The sequence below is a fragment of the Asterias rubens genome, chromosome 12 (genome assembly GCF_902459465.1).
Source record: "Asterias rubens chromosome 12, eAstRub1.3, whole genome shotgun sequence".
NCBI lineage: Eukaryota > Metazoa > Echinodermata > Asteroidea > Forcipulatida > Asteriidae > Asterias > Asterias rubens.
Window position 1 is genome coordinate 6861898 of NC_047073.1, and position 18638 is coordinate 6880535.

The 18638-nt window shown below is 45.0% G+C and overlaps 1 protein-coding gene across 1 annotated transcript in view; it reads right to left on the reverse strand.

The window, feature by feature from the left end:
• Window positions 1-15180: 15180 nt before the first annotated feature.
• Window positions 15181-18638, reverse strand: part of LOC117297712 (lysine-specific demethylase 4C-like) — a 52820-nt gene continuing 49362 nt past the window's right edge. Inside the window, exon 18 of the mRNA XM_033780862.1 lies at window positions 15181-18638. This exon is cut by the window's right edge and continues 92 nt beyond it. Coding sequence (XP_033636753.1) covers window positions 18329-18638 — 310 coding nt within the window. The 3' untranslated portion in view covers window positions 15181-18328.

An 18638-nucleotide genomic window follows, 5' to 3' on the forward strand; every position in this document is an offset into this window, starting at 1 on the left:
GCCATAAAGATATGGTTCAAACTTACGAACTGCCCAGATAATCGCAAGTCACTCTTTCTCCATTACCGAGTAGGATTTCTCTCGAGGAAGTAGTTTTTTGCTGGCATATGCAACTGGAAATTTTTCACCATCTTGTGCTTGTAGAAGCACTGCACCAAGACCCAAGTCTGAAGCATCTGTTCTAAGAATAAATTCTTTGTAAAGATCAGGAAGGTGAAGAATTGGTGCGCTAGTAAGCTTATCTTTAAGAGTAGAAAAAGCTTGTTGTTGACTAGCTTCCCAAGAAATTCTGGTTGGTTCTTTGTTTTTGGTTTTATCAGTCAGAGGAACTGCTATAGCAGAGTAGTTTGGAATGAATCTGCGATAGTAGTTTGTCATGCCAAGAAATGATCGAAATTGCTTTTTTGTTTCAGGTTGTTTTGCTTGTTGTATGGTGATTATCTTCTCTGGTCGAGGTTGCAATTGACCCTTTCCAACCAAATTCTACTTGTTAATGCCCAATGAAACACTTGGATGGCCCAACAGTTAAATTGGCTGGTCTTAGTCTTCGAAATAATTCTGTCAGAATTTGTACATGTTGTTCCCATGATGCTGTATGTACTAATATGTCATCTATGTAGTTCACTACACAGTTCATGCCTTGAAGAAGTTTACGCATAATTCTACTGAAAGTTGCTGGGACGTTTACTAGCCCAAAAGGCATGACAGTAAACTGGAATAATCCATCTGGTGTAATGAATGAGGTTAGAGGTTTTGTTAATTCATCTATAGGTACTTGCCAGTAGCCCTTGCTGAGATCTATCTTTGTGAAATAATTGTCAGAAGCTTGTTTGGTGAACAACTCTTCTTGATCAGGGATAGGTTCTGCATCATAATACAGTCACTTGGTTCAACTTTCTAAAGTCAACACAGAATCGATTGGGCCCATCTGGTTTTTTGACTAGGACAATTGGTGACGCAAATGGTGCATTGGATGGTTCCACAACTCCCATTTTCAGCATAGTGCTTACCTCCTCCTTGACGGTGTCTCGTAAGGCATGAGGAAGTGGGTATGGCTTACTGCGTGTTAGTTCATTCTTGTGTAGAGTGATGGTATGATGTCCCAATGTAGTCTTCCCTGGTAGATCTGTTAGAATATCTGGATAATTTCCTAGCAGTCTGTTAACTTCTCTGCGCTGCTCTTGATGAAGGGTTGCATTGATGTTAACATCAGCGATGGTATCTTTGGCTGTTAGAGGATGAAGCTGTAATAATTTCTCATTAGACATCGAGTAACACTTTGGGGTTTCATTGTCACTATTGCTTTCATTGTCACTGTTAGTTTCAGCTTCAATGACAGAAGTACACAACAATTCGAAAAGACATTGAGAAGAAGTTATAGAATTCGGGATTGTCGCTGACTCTTCGGGTCTCTCAAAGTACTTTTTCAGCAAGTTGGCATGAAACACTTTGGATTTACCGTTAAGATCAATGCAATAATCCATAGAACCAAGTTTGGCTAGGATAGGGAAAGGACCTTTCCAGTGAAGCAGCAATTTTTTTCTATCTGTGGGTAAGAGTAACAATACCTTGTCACCGACTGAAAATTCTCTCACTTTACTTCGTTTGTCGTAGTGGTGTTTATATCTATAGCGCTGGACTTCTGGAGCTCTTTGTGTGCGGCTTGACAAGTGCTTTCTAGCCTCTCTCTCTCAAGTCAATGATGTACTGATAGGTGGTTTTGGTCTCGGTTGTACTCACTTCCCCTGTCCACAATTCCCTTAAAATAGTCATCGTTTGTTTCAAAGTTCCATTAAAACGTTCGACTAACTCATTGCACATGGGATGATAAGGAGTGGTAGTCAGGCGATGAACTGAGAGAAGTTTGCACACTTGTTTCATTATTTCTGAGGTAAGTTGTGAGCCTTGATCTGTAAACATTTGTTTTGGAACTCCTACTCTGGTGAAAACACTAACTAGGGCTTCTGCAACACGTTCAGCTTCGATACTATAGGTTATCACACAAGCGCGAGTGGATTCTATTTATCTAATAGAAAACAATTTGTATTGTTTAAGTCAACGCTGTCTAAAGAACAATATATTTCCTGTGGAGTTCCACAGGGCTCTGTGTTGGGTCCTCTATTATTTATTATTTATATAAACGACATATGTAATACTTCTGATACAATATCCTTCTCTTTATTTGCAGATGACACAAGTTTAGTGTACAGTCATAGTAACGTAGATACAGCTGTTAGTCACCTTAATTTTGAACTTTTAAAAATAAGCACTTGGCTGTTGGCAAATAAACTATGTATTAATGTACTGAAATCAAATTATATAATATTTTGTCCGAGACAGCAGAAATATACTCAAACGGTTCCTTTAATATTAAATGGTGTTAACTTGCAAAAAGTAAAAAGTACAAAATTTCTAGGCATTTATATTGACGAAAATCTTAACTGGAAGAGTCACGTTGATGTAGTGTCAAGCAAAATATCAAAAACCATCGGTATAATGAATCGTTTGAGGTTTTTCTTACCAAAGAATATCTTAATAACTCTTTACAACTCATTAGTCCTCCCATATTTAAATTACTCAATTCTCACTTGGGGTGGCTCTTCATCCTGTGATAAACTTCTTATTTTACAAAAACGAGCTGTTCGAATAATTTTCAACGCTCATTATCGGGACCATACCTCTCCTTTGTTTGCCGAACTGAAACTACTACACTTTAATGATCTCTATAACCTCAACCTTGGAAAATTCATGTACAGGTATATAAATAATTTGTTACCTTCCTGTTTTAGTTCATGTTTTACTCTCACTTCAGATGTGCATTCTTATAACACTAGAAGCAGCTCGAACAAGAACATTTATGTTAGTTTTAACAGAACGTCAATGTTTAAAAATGGCCTCGTTCAACGAGGTACACATTTTTGGAATAGTCTACCCACCCCTCTTAAAACATCATTAAGTTTATCTACATTCACCAAACAACTAAAAACACAACTGCTCCAATCATATTCTTAATCTGTAATGGAAAAATTGTCATTTAGCAATAGCTCAATTATGCTCCTATATGTCTGTCATTGTCCTTTTTTCGTTTGTCATTTGCCAGTCTGTGTTTGTCTGTCAAGGGTACGGGTACAAAAGCTTTGCTTCACCCTTTGCCCAATGTTGTTATGTGAATAATGTTTAAACTAAGCTTCGTTAAGTTAATATTGTTATAAATGATTATTTCGTCTTTTAAAATATGTTGTTATAATAGTGTTAACTTAATGGTGTATGTATTATGTATTATCATAACAATGTTGAAATAAATGTTCTATGATTGATTGATTGATTGATTGATTACGGAAAAATATAGCGCTTCTGCGTCCCATTTTCAACGAGGTCGAAGGCTGAGTTGGATATGTGACGCAGACGCAGACACAAGATCGTGACGCTTGGCACAAGCTAAACACATGGGTACAAGGGGTAGGCGGAGTCACCCCACAAAACTTTATTTATTTTTAAACATCTAAATCGTTAAAAACAATTACTCAAAACATTATTTTATTTTTCAGAAACATATACTGTAATGTTTGAAGAAAAACAAATTCTATTTCCCTTTCTGTGCTATTGGTTATTGTATAAAAAACAGACAACAAAAACCTCAATTATAGCTGCTTCGTATCCATCATCTATATTATAAAAGCGCTTAAATCGCATGGGCGCCGCCATTGTTGTTTGGTAAGTGGTGCCCGAACCCTGCTAAAATGATGCGTCCTGGGGTAAATTTCGGGGTACCCGTGTTGGGGCATGTGTTGTTTGTGACGTCACAGTCGAAGCGCGAGCGTGTAGTAACTTTGTGATTGAGTGCAGGCGTCCTTTGTGATGTCACAGTCACGGCACGAGCGTCCAGTAACTTCGCGCGTACATACAGTACAGAACAATAGACTGGGGGGGGGGGCGGGGGCTAGGCACGACGACAGGACGAAGACTGGTGTTTTTTTTTTTAGAGCACGTTGTGTGGACAGGGAGATGGGACATGGGACAGGAAAATATTAAACTGAATGGGGGGGGGGGGGGGTCAAGCCCATAAAACGGGAAAACCCCACCAACGGGACCCGCGCGAAACTGGAAAATATGAGTTATTGGCAAATTAAACATTGGCAAGAAAAGAACAAATGCCAATGCAGGGGATCGCGGGGACGAGAGATAGAGAGGCACGGTGGCGTGGGTTAGATATGGGACGGGATAGGGAAGGGGCACACGGTGGGACAGGGAGTTGGGGGAAAAACGAACGAGGCTGGTGAGAGGGGAAAAGCAAAGGGGTTTGAAAACTATACAGGACAGAAAATAATCAACTGAACGGGAACAAAATAAACGAAACGGGATATAAACGCTGGGAAAGAACCCCTATCGGGATCCGCTGGAAACTGGAAAATATGGATGGGATCGACAATGCCGAAACGGAAAAAAAGATGGACAAGTGTACGATTTCACAAAGCACTAGATTCGTCTTAACTTAGAATGGGTTGTTTGCCACAGTGATTTGTATTGTGACCCTGCCCAGCCACTTTAGCCCTCCCCTGTACACAACGCTACACTTCTAGTAGTTATAATTGCCCAGACGGCGTTCCACCCCAATCATCACCAATATCGTCAAGGGTGGATCCTGACTAGGAATTTTAGGGGCGGGGGGGGGGGGGGCGAATCTAATAAAGATGGAGCATGCAGGTACGGAACGCGAGGCATTTTACGGCTTGGGGTCCGGGCCAATTTTGCATTTTAGATGCTCTGTGCATGCATGGTGCAATCTTAAAGGAACACGTTGCCTTGGATCGGTCGAGTGTGGGTAGGGTCTACGAACGAATACTTACCTGTAAAGCAAATTACTACAATTGCATATCCCCTATGCGCCGCTAGGTAACACTAAGACTTTTTTACAACAAGACTTTTTTTACAACAAGTGCAACAGCGCCCTCCATCGCACAGTGCGCGAACGCCTTGCGCAATCGCCCTCTTTCTCGGAAACTCATACGTACAAGTATGCAAGAACCAAGTATAGTGGGGCAGGCGGGAGGGATGCTCTACAGGTAAGTATTCGTTCGTAGACCCTACCCACACTACTGTGGGGGGGGGGGGGGAGTCTACATCACTCTACTTACCTGTAGAGCAAATTACTACAATTGCATAGACTAGCACCGTTTAGGAAGGCGGTGGGTATACGCAGGACTATTGCACATCATACAATTATTATGGCGTCATGGCAACGAGGCGCAACCGGAAGGAGGCACCAGCTGTTGCAAGAAATAAGAAACGCAAAATATGGGGGCCACATTGTCCGCACACGACCCGGGGGGTGTGGTCCCAATAGGACAAGGAAAAAGCATTATCAATGTTAAACAGTGGCATAAATGTATGGTATACAGACAAGAACTCACCGAGGGTGAAGACTTGATGCGAAGAGGACTAGCGGGAGGATGACCCACGGGAGGCCGACTGCAACACCGCACGGCCTGCCTGGCCGTCAATCTGGAGTATGTCCTTCAGGTAGCATTGTGAGAAGGTTGTAGCACTCTTCCAACAGGCTGCCATGGTTATATCCTCTATCGGTATACCTTTAAAAAATGCCCAAGAGGACGACACCCCGCGGACGTCGTGGGCGTGAATATTGCCCTCGGCCGCCGGCCATCCGCCCGGGACGGAGCGAATGGCGGTAACAATCCAGCGAGCGATAGTATCGCGCGTTACCGGTTGATGAGGGGTTGTGGAGGCCAATAATAGTTGGTGATGGCCGGAGCGGATAGGCTTGGTGCGGCCTATGTACCATTTAAGCGCCCGGACAGGGCACCACAGTCTGTCAGCCGCACAACCGCAGAGAAGGACTTTAAGTCCGGAACGAAAATGTCTGGGGGCTGAAAAGAACCAGACTGATTCTTCGTCAGGAACCCTGCGGAAGGAACCAGGCGGACACCACCGGGTTCCAAACGAATGTGACCCGGTGCCAATGTCAGGGCGTGGAGCTCGCTACGTCTGCGCGACGTAGCGGCCGCCAGCAGAAAGGAAACCTTTATCGACAACTGCAGCAAAGGAGCGTTGCTGAGGGGTTCGAATGGGGGACCTGCTAGAGTGGATAGAACACTCTGGAGGTCCCAAGACGGGACAAGTTTGCGTACCGGAGGCCGGGACACAAACATGCCCCTTGCCAGCTGACAGATCGCTCGATTGGTAGAACCGAGGAGCCATCAGGAAAGCCCTCATGAATGGCTGCAATGGCCGACCGGTAGTTTTTAACCGTGGCGGTCGCTAGCCCACTCTCGTAAAGGTAAAGAAGAAAATCCCCTATGTCCTTCAGAGAAGCACTGGGGGGACGTATAGATCGCCGTCTACACCATTTAAAGAAATGACTTAGTCGGCAATCGTAGATCTTACGAGTGGAGGCACGCCTCGACTGGGCGGCAAGCTCTGCAGCCCGGCGTGAAAGGCCTGCTGTGCGGAGCGACTGGGTGATAACACCCAGCACGTCAGGTGGAGTTCCCTCGGGGCGGAATGAATCATCCCGGAACTGGGTTGATAAAGGAGATCCGGAGTTGAGGCAGGACCACCGGGCGGTGGACCAGGAGCCTCACGAGTCGAGGGAACCACGGCTGACGTGGCCAGAACGGGGCTATGAGGAGCACCCGGCAGTGGGCGGTCTCTATCTTGGTCAACACCCGGGGGATGAGCGAGAATGGCGGAAAGGCATAAGCCAGGAGGCCCTCCCACGGAATCGACACGGCGTCGATCTGCCATGCGTTGGGGTCTGGAACCTTTGAGCAATACGTTGGCAGCTGATTGTTTGCCCATGAGGCAAACAAGTCTATGTGGGCCGATCGATCAGCCGGAAGAGGGTCTGTGCCACCTGAGGGAGCAAGGACCACTCTGTCGGGGCAATCCAGCCCCTGGAGAGGGCATCGGCTGTCACATTCTCTACCCCCGGGATGTGGACTGCCGACAGAGCAACGCCCTGGCGGATGCACCAGTGAAGGAGTTCCCAAGTCAGGGCGCACAACTGCGCCGACCGGGTACCTCCCTGGCAGTTGACATAAGCCACGACCGTGGTATTGTTGCACTGCACGAGCACCGCGCGTCCCGACACCGCAGTCTGAAAATGCCGAAGGGCATTGAAGACCGCATCAACTTTAGGACATTGATGTAGGACGAGCGGTGCTCCGGGCCCCAATGTCCCGCAATCTGGCGCGGGTGGAGGGTCGCCCCCCAGCCCTGCTGTGACGCATCGGTAACAATGGTCACCGAAGGCTGAGGGGGCGGAACACGCGCCCCTGAGTGAGATGGGCCTCGTCCAGCCACCACCGCAAGTACGGGATCAGCCAGGGCGTAGTGGGTACCGGCAGGTGGATAGGGTGGTGTCGAGGGCGGTAAAAAGACAAGCAGATGGAGCTGAATTGGCCGCATTCGGAGTCAACAAAAATCCACCAAGTCCACCATGCTGGCCATAAGGCCAAGGAGCCTGAGCCAAGCCCTTGCCGGTGCCACAGCCGCTGGGAGAAAGAGGGACACGCACTGAAAAAGATTCAGTACGCAGTCATCCGTAGGGCGGGCTAGTCCCCTCGGTGGGCGGAGATCGAGAGCTGCTCCGAGGAAGGTAGGGGTCTGCGAGGGTATCGGGTGCAACTTTTCGGTGTTCACTAGAAACCCGAGATCGGAAGTGAGGCGCCAGGTGAGCCTGAGTGCCGCATCCGTTGCCGCCCGCTATGGCCCCACTACCAGCCAGTCGTCGAGGTACATGAAGATCATGACCCCGCGCCTCCGTAGAGCAGCCCCGTTTGTCTTCACTACCCGGGTGAACACCCGGGGCGAAGTGGACAACCCGAAGGGCAGGGTCGCAAACTCGTACATGACGCTGTTGTACATAAAGCAAAGGAATTTGCGATCCTCGGGCCTGATGGGCACGTGGAGGTACGCGTCCCTCAGGTCCAAGCTCGCCCCCCAGGCGGATGTGACAATAGATTTGAGAATGGTCCGCAGCGTCTCCATACGGAAGCGCTGCGGACGTATGAATCTGTTGAGGGGTTTCAGGTTTAGGATGGGGCGCCACTCGCCCACCTCCTTCTTGGGCACCAGGAAGAAGGTGGACATGAAACCCGTCCGCGCCCCTTGCATGGGAGCGGCGTAAATTGCTCGTTTCTGGAGGAGGGAGGAGATCTCCCCCATGAGAGCCAACCGCTTCCCCATGTCGGACGGAATCGGCGTGGGCTGAATTATCATGTCCGACGGGGGGTCCCCGTGAACTCGAGCGCGTAGCCGTACTCGAGTGTCTCGAGGACCCACCGGTTGGAGACAACCTATCCCCAGGACCCCAGAAATTTTTTAAGGCGGCCCCCCACGGGTCCGTCGGTGGGAGGCCGCCTTGAGGCAAGCGAGTCACTTGCGCCATGCCCCCCGGAATCGGGAGTTTGGCGCGTGAAAATCCCGCCCCGATTGGGGGCGCTGGTGTCCCATCTGGGTCGGCGCGGCTCGGACACTAGCTTGAGTGTCGGCCCTGCCACGAAACCCACCACGGGCGGGCCGCTGAGGTTGACGCCGTGGGATGGTATAGGAGGCTTGCTTCTTCGCCTTGGCCTTGGGCGCAGCCGGTTTCTTTAAATTAATTTTATCTGCCGCCTTGATGCGCTTGGCCTCAGCTTCCATGGATTCCTGGAACTGGCCCGTAAAAAGGTTGGGACCTGTGAGCGGCAAGGCGTCAAGACGCTTGCGCGCTCCCACTGAAGGAAGGAACAGTGCGTCCAACACGGGAAGCATAGCCAGGTCGGAGATACGTGAGAACTGGTCCAGGATGGTCCTCAAGCCATCATCAAGGCAGTGCAGGGCAGCGACCACGAGATCGGCGGGAACGCGGAGTCGCTGTCAGCGCCCAAGGCCAAAGACTCGGAAAGGAGTAACAAGAAAGAAGTGGACCGCATCCCAAAACGGGAGGCTGAGTCCAACTTCTTAGCCACTTCCTCCAATTTCCCATGGGCCTTATCGGCGAAGGGACGTTTGGAGGAAGTTGCCCCCTGGTCGGCAGTGAGTTTGTCCGATGCTGAATCTTGGAGAACGGGCGTCGCAAAATACTTATTGAAATCCCCTTGGGGAAAACGATAGTAAGCTTCAGCGCGTGAAGCATGCGCCCGCCATTTCCCTGCCTGCATAACTGCATCCATGCGATCTGTGCAAACACGATCCAGGGGCAGAGTCGGGAAAGTATTCTGGACCGATGGAGCCGGACCCGACCTCTTCTTGAACGACTGGCGTTCAGAAGAAGGGGGTCGGTAGTCTAGGTTCCTAGACCATTGGTGTTGCGTGCGTCACACACAACCAACGTTCCGATTATGCACGGCAAAAACTGTACACGCTTGTAATGAACGTACGCTAGCGGGCGCTCTGTTTCTCTGATTTCCTGTGCTCACCAAGGTCTAGGACATTTGCAACGACGGGTCTTAACTTTTTTATTGTTTTTCGGCAAATCTCCCCCGACTTTCCGGTGGAGCCAATCAGAGGCTGCGTTGCGGTTGGCTCATGAATAATTCATCAGTGTTGTGCATGCAGTGTAAATGCATGCAGTAATGCGTGCATGACTTTTGCTATACTCTGCATGTGTGTGTGGGTATATGTTTTTATCGGAGTATAATAATGTCCAGATCAGTAGGATTTGAAACTTTGCCACATGGTGGAAATACGATAAAGAAAGGTTTGCGGTACCACCACAAACCTTTCTATGTATAATATCCAGATCCAGACTTACTGCATTGCCATGATGCAGCTTGAAATGCGATCGTGGCGTTGCTCCCGACGTGCCAGGGCCCACACTGATGAAGCCTGTATTGGCTAAACAATTTGCTTATAGTTAGCACAAAATAGTATTGCTTAGCAGAAACTGGTTACCAGCCAATTTTTAATTAAATTTGAAATGTTGTAGACTTATGCCTAGTCCCCACCTAAATTTTTGGATAGTAAAGAAATTTTGTACAGTATTTTCTGCCAAACAGATATTAACTGGTGGGCCCTGTAGTGTTATTCACAGTGAAAGTTTTTTAATCTTGGGGGAAGGAAATCTTGAGGGATTCAAAAGCCTCTTTGTGAGAATGTATTTTGAAACGTAACCGTAGCTGCAGATCTTGGAACGTAAGCGTAGCTTGACTCGGGATTGAAAGCGTACTTTTTGATATTGTAGCATAACCTAAACGTATCTTGGAGTGTATAAGCGTAGCTGAGTAGCTGCGTAGCTTAAAACGTAACAGTATCTTTTGGAGCGTAAGCATATCTTGGAACGTAATTCGTAGCTGCGTATCTTGGAACGTAAGTTGAACTTGACATGGGATTGAAAGCGTACCTTTTGATATTATAGCGTAACTTGAAGGAACATAAGCAGATCTGTAAGCGCAGCTGAGTAGCTGTGTAGCTTGGAACGTTGACATCTTTTGGAACGTAAGCATATCTTGGACTGAAGCGTAGCATCTTGGAACATAAACGTAGCTGCGTATCTTTGAACGTAAGCATAGCTTGACTCGGGCTTGAAAGCGTACCTTTTGATATTATAGTGTAACTTGAAGGAACGTAGACCTAAGCGTATCTTGGAACGTAAACGTAGCTGCGTATCTTGGAATGTAAGCGTAGCTTGACTCGGGCTTGAAAACATACCTTTTGATATTATAGTGTAACTTGAAGGAATGTAGACCTAAGCGTATCTTTGAACGTAAACGTAGCCGAGTAGCTGCGCAGCTTGGAACGTAACTATATAACATTTTTTGGAATGTAGTCGTAACAATATCTTTTGGAACAACTCATGAGAAATTGCGAATTTTGATTGCTTGTCGGGTGGCGACTACTGCTGTTCAACTCCCAGTTATTTGAGGCGAATAGTCAGGTCATAAATTCCACTAGTTGCCGTTTAATCATTACCTCAAAAATAACTATTCATTCACAGAATTAAAAAATAATACTTTGTTTGGCAAAATTATGCTTTGAGGGAATTTTGTTTTAGCATTATTTTTATTTCAACCTTTTATAAAAAATTCTCATAATATTTTTGAGCTACTCACACAATAACACTTTCAATATAACCATGGAGGTAGTTGCGATATTCCTAACGTTTTGACATCATCAAACTGAAACTCATAACAAAAAGAAATTAGGGGGCCATGAATCAAAATGGAGCATATTGGAACGTTGCGATCATAAGAAACAACGGAGTCGACACCCGCAAGCTGGGAGTTCATAGCGCCCGGTATTTAACACCTCCAACCCCCACGAGACACGGCATGGGCGGTACGTGATATTCCACAAGGCTTATTTCACGTTCCGATTGCTCCACGCCGTGGGGCCATACAAGCGTCCGTTACACGGACTCTGTGAATGCTAATCTTACGTTCGATTTTTGACCATTATTTACGATTTCAAATCGTCACGTATCCATAATCTGAATAGGTAGTCTATACTTAACATTTCACTGTTTTCCTTTTAATAGGCCTATAAAAAAAAAATATAATGACCACGGAATTACTCTTTGAGCAAAGATTATTAAAAATAGCGCGCCTATCACATTGACCTTTGACTCGGTCTAGTTTGAATAGTCATCTTCAACCCGTAACGTAATATGAATAATCGAGTCATTTGCATAGTCTGGCCACGCCTTCAATTTGCAAATGTCCTAGACCTTGGTGAGCACAGGACATGGAGATCCGGAAATCAGAGAAACAGAGCGCCCGCTAGCGTTCGTTCATTACAAGCGTGTACAGTTTTTGCCGTGCATAATCGGAACGTTGGTTGTGTGTGACCACTCAACACCAATGGTCTAGGAACCTAGACTAGGGGGTCGGCCACGGATGGCAGGTTCAGCGTTCGGATCATGTCCCGCTGAACGAGCCGCAACTCAGTCTCACGAATTGACAACCGCTGCATAGCGGTCAACTCGTCCTCTTCCGGGGACGAGTCATCCCCAGGGGGGCGACTCGTCCCGGGCGAGTGCCCAGTACTATTATCATGGCCCATAGATGACCCCGAGGCAGAGAATATTGACGCCAGGTGCAAACTGATCCCCGACGGGGATGTTACAGTCCTGGCGGTCACCGGTACCGAGCGGTGGCACGGCGGAGACGCCGGGGCCCTGCTCACGGTATGAGGGATACCGCTACCCGAGGCCACCCACTGGTGGTCGAACGGGACCGGTGCGTCGACCCAAGCCGGGAAACCCGGCGGGGCTGACACGCCATGAAGGGCCGACAAAACGGGCGGAGCCACTGGGCCATGGCCCTGCTCCAACCTGCCCGTCAGGGAGGCGGTCAACGCCTGAAAGGCCTCCATGAAGTCGGCCCGTGAAAGCGAGTCACCGCGGTGACGTTTGCCCCTGCGGGATTCCCGGGAGGAATCACTGGAGCTCGAAGAGCGCCGTGACCTATTCCCCTTTTTGGCCTTTTTCCCTCGGCGGGAAGAAAGGGATGGGGTAACCTCAGATGTCCCTTCGGACAAGGGTTGTGTCACGGGGACCCAGGAGCAACGGGTAAAACCCGAGGATGAGGACGGACCCACCGAGCGCGAGATACCGGGGGAACCCCAGTTCGCCGGCTCGGCATGGGCAATCTGCCGACCGACCACCAGCACGCCCAGCCCGATGGCATGAGCAGCCGGGTTACGGTCGGCAAACCCAACCCCGTCCCCCACCACGGCCACCGAGGGAGATTCGGTGGGGCTGGATGGGGAATGGCGCACCGAGACACGCGGAGGGGGGACCCCCTCCGTCTGCAGTAGGCCAGTGGGTGGCTTAGCAGCAGGCGTGGAAGACCCCGGAACTGGGTTTCCTTTGCCTGCCTTATTCTTCTTGGAAACGGCCCGGGTAGCAGGAATTTTTGTTTTCTTGCTTGTACCCGGGCGTTTACCCTTAGACAGGCTGGACCCCTGGACGCTGACCGACGAGGGGGAACGGGAAATGTTCCCCCCGAAGTCAACGGGGTCCACGACCGACGCAGCACGCAGGGGCTGCGAAGGTTGGGAGGACTGCTACGACGACGGACTGTCAACGGCGTAGCCCCCCGAGGAGTCGAGCTGTCCCGGGGAAAGGGAAGTATCCCCGGTAGCGACAGTGCGACCCCTCCCTGCCTTTCTAGAACTCATTTTATCACACTAAGAAATTAATAAAGACGACACACACACTCTACAAACACGTCTTTATCAAAGTAACATTAATAATAAACACAGTTTTATATCTCAAAAGAGACTCGGTTTAACGGAAAAGTAACAATTTTCTAGGGAGCCTAAAAAATTAACGTGTCACCTGTTCGAAGCTAAGAGAGAAAGAGGGAGATTGCGCATGGCGTTCGCGCCGTCGTGCACTGGGCGATGGAGGGCGCTGTTGCACTTGTTGTCAAAAAGTCTTAGTGTTACCTAGCGGCGCATAGGGAATATGCAATTGTAGTAATTTGCTCTACAGGTAAGTAGAGTGACGTAGACTTGTGGTTTTCGTTTTACCTCGTCGACAAACACGGTCGGCCATTTATAGGAGTCAAAACTTTGAGGGGGGGGGGGGTGCACGGGGACATTTGATATTGTGTTCCCGCACCCTTCAAAAGTTGGGCGGGGGGGGGGGGCACAACACATGCCCCCACCCCCGATTGACGCCCATGGTAATTTTTCCTTTTTCATTCACAGATTTAAAGGAACATTACAGAATTGGTTTTTGCTAACAAAACAGTTGCTCGCAGTGTAAGCACTTTATGTAATCCACCATATACATAAACTGACAAACCTGAAGAAGTTTGAGATCGATCGGCCATCTGGGTCAAGAAAATAGTGAAAAACCGATTACAAATTTTGCATTGCATCGATGCCAAAATAAAAATGAATAAATTGCTCACTGAGCGATAAACTCCAAACGCAAAGTTAGATTATTTATTTCTCATCAAATATGACATTTCAGACAGAAATATTTAAAGGGATGTTTTCAACTATCATCATCATCATTAGACCGTGTAAGTTTTATGTAAATCTGTGATCTTCACGATTTTTTTTCCTTACCAATTCTGTAACGTTCCGTTAAGATTGGTAAAAGGTTAATTTTCCCTATTTCTTTCTACAATTTTAAAACGGTAACTGATTGGATGTTATGTAGTACTTGGATCCTCTGACAATAGTTAAGACTTATTTTCTTTAGAAGCAGATTACTTGTCAGTTGTTATACCGCCCTCTACTGTTATAGTTAGTTTCTATTATAATCTAAGGTGGCTGATTAGTGAGAATAAACAAATAATGAAGCATACAAATCGGTCTTGTCCATTGTCTCAAAGACTTGGACAGGACAGAAACATCCCGGACCACATGACTGTTTTCCTTTCTCTCTTGAAATTCTACAAAGTTGACACTTCATTATCAATTATTTGATTTTGCCCAATCACTACTCATAACCAGTATCATCAAAAGCAAGTAGGCCCTATTGAACAAATTTTCACGCAATGAGAAGAGCAGAGAATACTTTTTTGTTTTCTGGAAGACTCCAAAAACAAACAAATTTATTAGAGCAAACTTTAACTGGAATTCCTATTCCCATTTTGAGATACAACATTTATATGTACATCTGTTTCCCCACATTTACAAAGTCTCTTAACAAGATACATTCTATTTAAACGAAAATAGGAAAAACTAAAATGAACAAATCGGCCAGTATAACAACTGAAAACAACTGAAAACACAACAGAATATATAATAATATTTAACTTATCATGCATCAAACACTGTACACCTAGTTGAACAACTACATTTAAACATTGTCTTACTAATGGACTTCTGTAACAGCAAAATTACAAGCGATAAACATTTCATTTTAATTACCAAACTCAATTGAACTATGGGCTGGGCACAATTTTCTGACAAATTAAATTATTGTAAAATGTACTCACAAAATATTTGTATATTTACATCAAATAGCACAGACAATTTAAAGAATAGCTTAAAGTTGTAATATTATTACAAATAGTATTATTTTACAAAGTGATTTTTAACTTACATATATTCTTTCAGAAATGATTGTGTATCAAAATTGACTAGTATGTCACTTATTATGATAGTGATGTCTCTGATGTGTACTGTAAATGGTGTTTGAAGCTTTGCATGGTGTTCAGAATAAGTAGTAACTATAAATACTAAATAGTAAACTTGCGGGTCCAACCATGTATAATATCTCTTTTGAGGGAATGTTAGCATTCTCCTGAAGACTATTGGTAATCACTCAAAATAATTGTTAGAACAAAAATTTACTTGTTAACGGAGAGCTGTGGAGTGTAAAACATTATGAGAAATGGCTCCCTCTGAAGTAAAATATTTTTTTTGAGAGAAGTAATTTCTCACTAAAATATTTGAATTTGCTTTTGAGACCTCAGAATTTGGTTTTGAGGTCTCAAAAATCAACTTGTTGCGACAAGGAAACTAAATTTTCCCAAGTTTGTTATTTTATGCATATGTTGAGGTACATCAAGTGAGATATTATACATGGTTGTACCTGCAAGTTTACTATTAAGTATTTATAGTTACTTCTGATATGATTTGAGATGCTCTTCAAATCAAAACCCAAAGCAACCAACCTGTTTTAAATGAGTAGGTTTTGAATGTGGAAGCATAGTGAAAATATAGTTCAACGATGCAGGCTAAATAATGTACAACATGAAACTTTGTTTTAAAAGTTGGAATCCATAGGCGAGGTCAGTGTTGGTCTGACATATTTGTCCCTGAACAGTACATTGGTAATTTGAGCTGGACTCTTAACAGAAGTATTATTTTTCTGGCAATCGATTTGTAACCCAGCTCGTTCTCAAAGGAGAAAGTTTTGTCCTCATTTTAGTATGAAATATCAAAATTAATCTTCATAGTTTCTTTTAAAGATTATCCACATGTACCAAGGGTTTAAATGAAGTCATGACCCTCAACATTCTTGAGCACACACCTCAACCAATACATAAATACATTGTGACAAATGCCCAATTTCCACCCCAATACAAGAAACGGCAAGCAACTCTTCAAGGAATTCGAACATTTTGAACATGCCAAAGTGCACAATTTGAAAACTCCTACATTTACTAGTTATAAATAAACATGTAAGAAGGTTCCCTCCAAGGGTTCCCCGGTTCAGATCAAGGGTTCCCTCCAAGGGTTCCCCGGTTCAGATTAAGGGTTCCCTCCAAGGGTTCCCCGGTTCAGATTAAGGGTTCCCTCCAAGGGTTCCCGGTTCAGATTAAGGGTTCCCTCCAAGGGTTCCCCGGTTCAGATTAAGGGTTCCCTTCAAGGGTTCCCATGTTCAGATTAAGGGTTCCCTCCAAGGGTTCCCCGGTTCAAATTAAGGGTTCCCTCCAAGGGTTCCCATGTTCAGATTAAGGGTTCCCTCCAAGGGTTCCCCGGTTCAGATTAAGGGTTCCCTCCAAGGGTTCCCCAGTTCAGACTAAGTCTAAATACAAATTCAACTCAAGTTTCTGTGGACTCTCGATGTTGTGCAGAACTCAGAAACTGAATTGCTTTGAAATACAGGTGCAGGAAACACAAGATTACAGGTGTGCTACTTATTATGGAATTTGAACGGAGTATTTCAGCTAATCAGTCTAGCAGTCAAGACATCTACTCTTAACAAATGACGAGCACTGCAAGGTTGAGAACGGTACTTATTATTTGATTTATGGAAATTATTCTGTAACAAAGAAATAGTGTTCTGTCTCTTTTCCAGGGTATAAAGCATGGAACATAATTTAACAGCCTAAATTGTAGGTTTGATTGTACCATGCAATTACCTGTACAAAAAAGACGAATTTTGTAACTTTGGAAGACAAGAAAGAGAGCGGAATTCCGTTTTTATGACTTTTTCTTTATCATAGAAACTGGTTAGACACAAACTACAACTTATCTTCAAATATTAAAAAATGATACTTGAAGTTTAACAATATATCACATTAACATAGAGACACTCATGCTATCCATAATGATTTCAATAATAACGATAACATTTAAAAGAACTCTTGCTACCAGGGCCCAATTTCATGGTTTTTCTTACCCTAGAAGTCTGCGCTTACGATCACCATTCTCCGCTTGCTGACTTTCTGGGCTAGCTGTGTAAGCATAGAATGCCCAGTAACGTGGAGTACGCACATGCACAATCGAAAATTCTCCGCTAACCTGTAAAATACGCTTGACGTAAGCACAAAATCGTCTCCTTTCGTTAGCACTGATTCTTTGCTTACGGTAAGCAGAGCCATGAAATTGGGCCCAGTTGTAGTCAGATGTCTTATATAAAATAGAACTCTATTTTTAGGAGCTGTTTGAACTTAACGATAAAGTTTTCTTCTACGGCTAGCAATATATAAAAAATTACAAATCAGAAATGAAAGAAGGGCTTTGTAACACCAAAATAAATTAGCAATTAAAATTGATGAACTCCCATTGCTCAAGAAACCAAAATGCATTGTTCCTTCTTCCTCTATACTATTGAAATATTATATAAACATTAGAAAATCATTATTAACATTTTGTACATAATAAAATGAAGGAAGAAATTATTATACCATTCCATATGAGGGGTGTATGCCTTTCTGGTAAACCTAAGACATATCATGTGACGCGCTCTAAACCAATCACAAAGCAGAAAAATATTTATAATATTAGTGATATCGCAAAAACCAATTGGCATATCAGCTAATATAGCAGTTCTGCATCCTAACCAGGTCATATGCCGAGTTGCATACTATAGGTTTCAGACATGCTTTAGTTTTCTTGGATTACTAGTCTAACCTTTAACCAGGAGAACCCAAAACAAACAATAACATGTTTCAATTGTTTAGGGTTGAACAAAGAAAAATTGACTAAAGCCAGACATTAACCTGCAACCTTCAGATTAGCGTGCTGGTGCTATACTTACTGAGCGATTTAGCCCGTATTTTGTTGGTCTCTCTTCTTTGTCAATATCATTGTTCAGGGGTGGCCATTCTGAAGCCATACTACCTGCTCTTTGTTCAATCCCAAATTATTTAGAAAAACACACCTTTCAGTTTCCCTTGTGTTTTATTATTGATGTTTCAATGGGTCAACCTTTGACTTAACTTGAAACAGCAGAAACTTCATTGTCCCTGAAAAGGTTGTGCTTATAAGCACTAATAATTAATTATTGTGCTATATCAGACTGACCTTGATGCAGTAATTAGGTACAAATGCATATTGCCCTCAATTTGCAGAATACAATGTCAGATTTATTTCTAGAAATACATTGCACACGTCCAATCAGCATCAAGAATTCAAATTTGCTGTGTATATAACCCGACACCAGATATTAACCACTGGCATCAAATCTGTGACATCATTCTGTACCGCTCTCTGCCACCGGCATCTCACCTTCTAATTTCCATTTTTCTTTGAGTTCATGAAAGATTGTCGCCGGTGCCGTCTGTTGCTGATCATCTGGGATACTAGAGACATCTTGAGAAGGGACACTACTGTCTATCGAACCATTGTCCAGACATTGAGTGTTGATCATCTTCTTGTCGTGCTTGTGGCTTACGCAGTATTTACTACATGCACTTCCCTCTGCTGTTGCCGACTGCATACTATTTTGGCCTGACATCTCGCCAGCATTAGGTGGTGTCATCATGTCATTAGAAGCTTCCAGG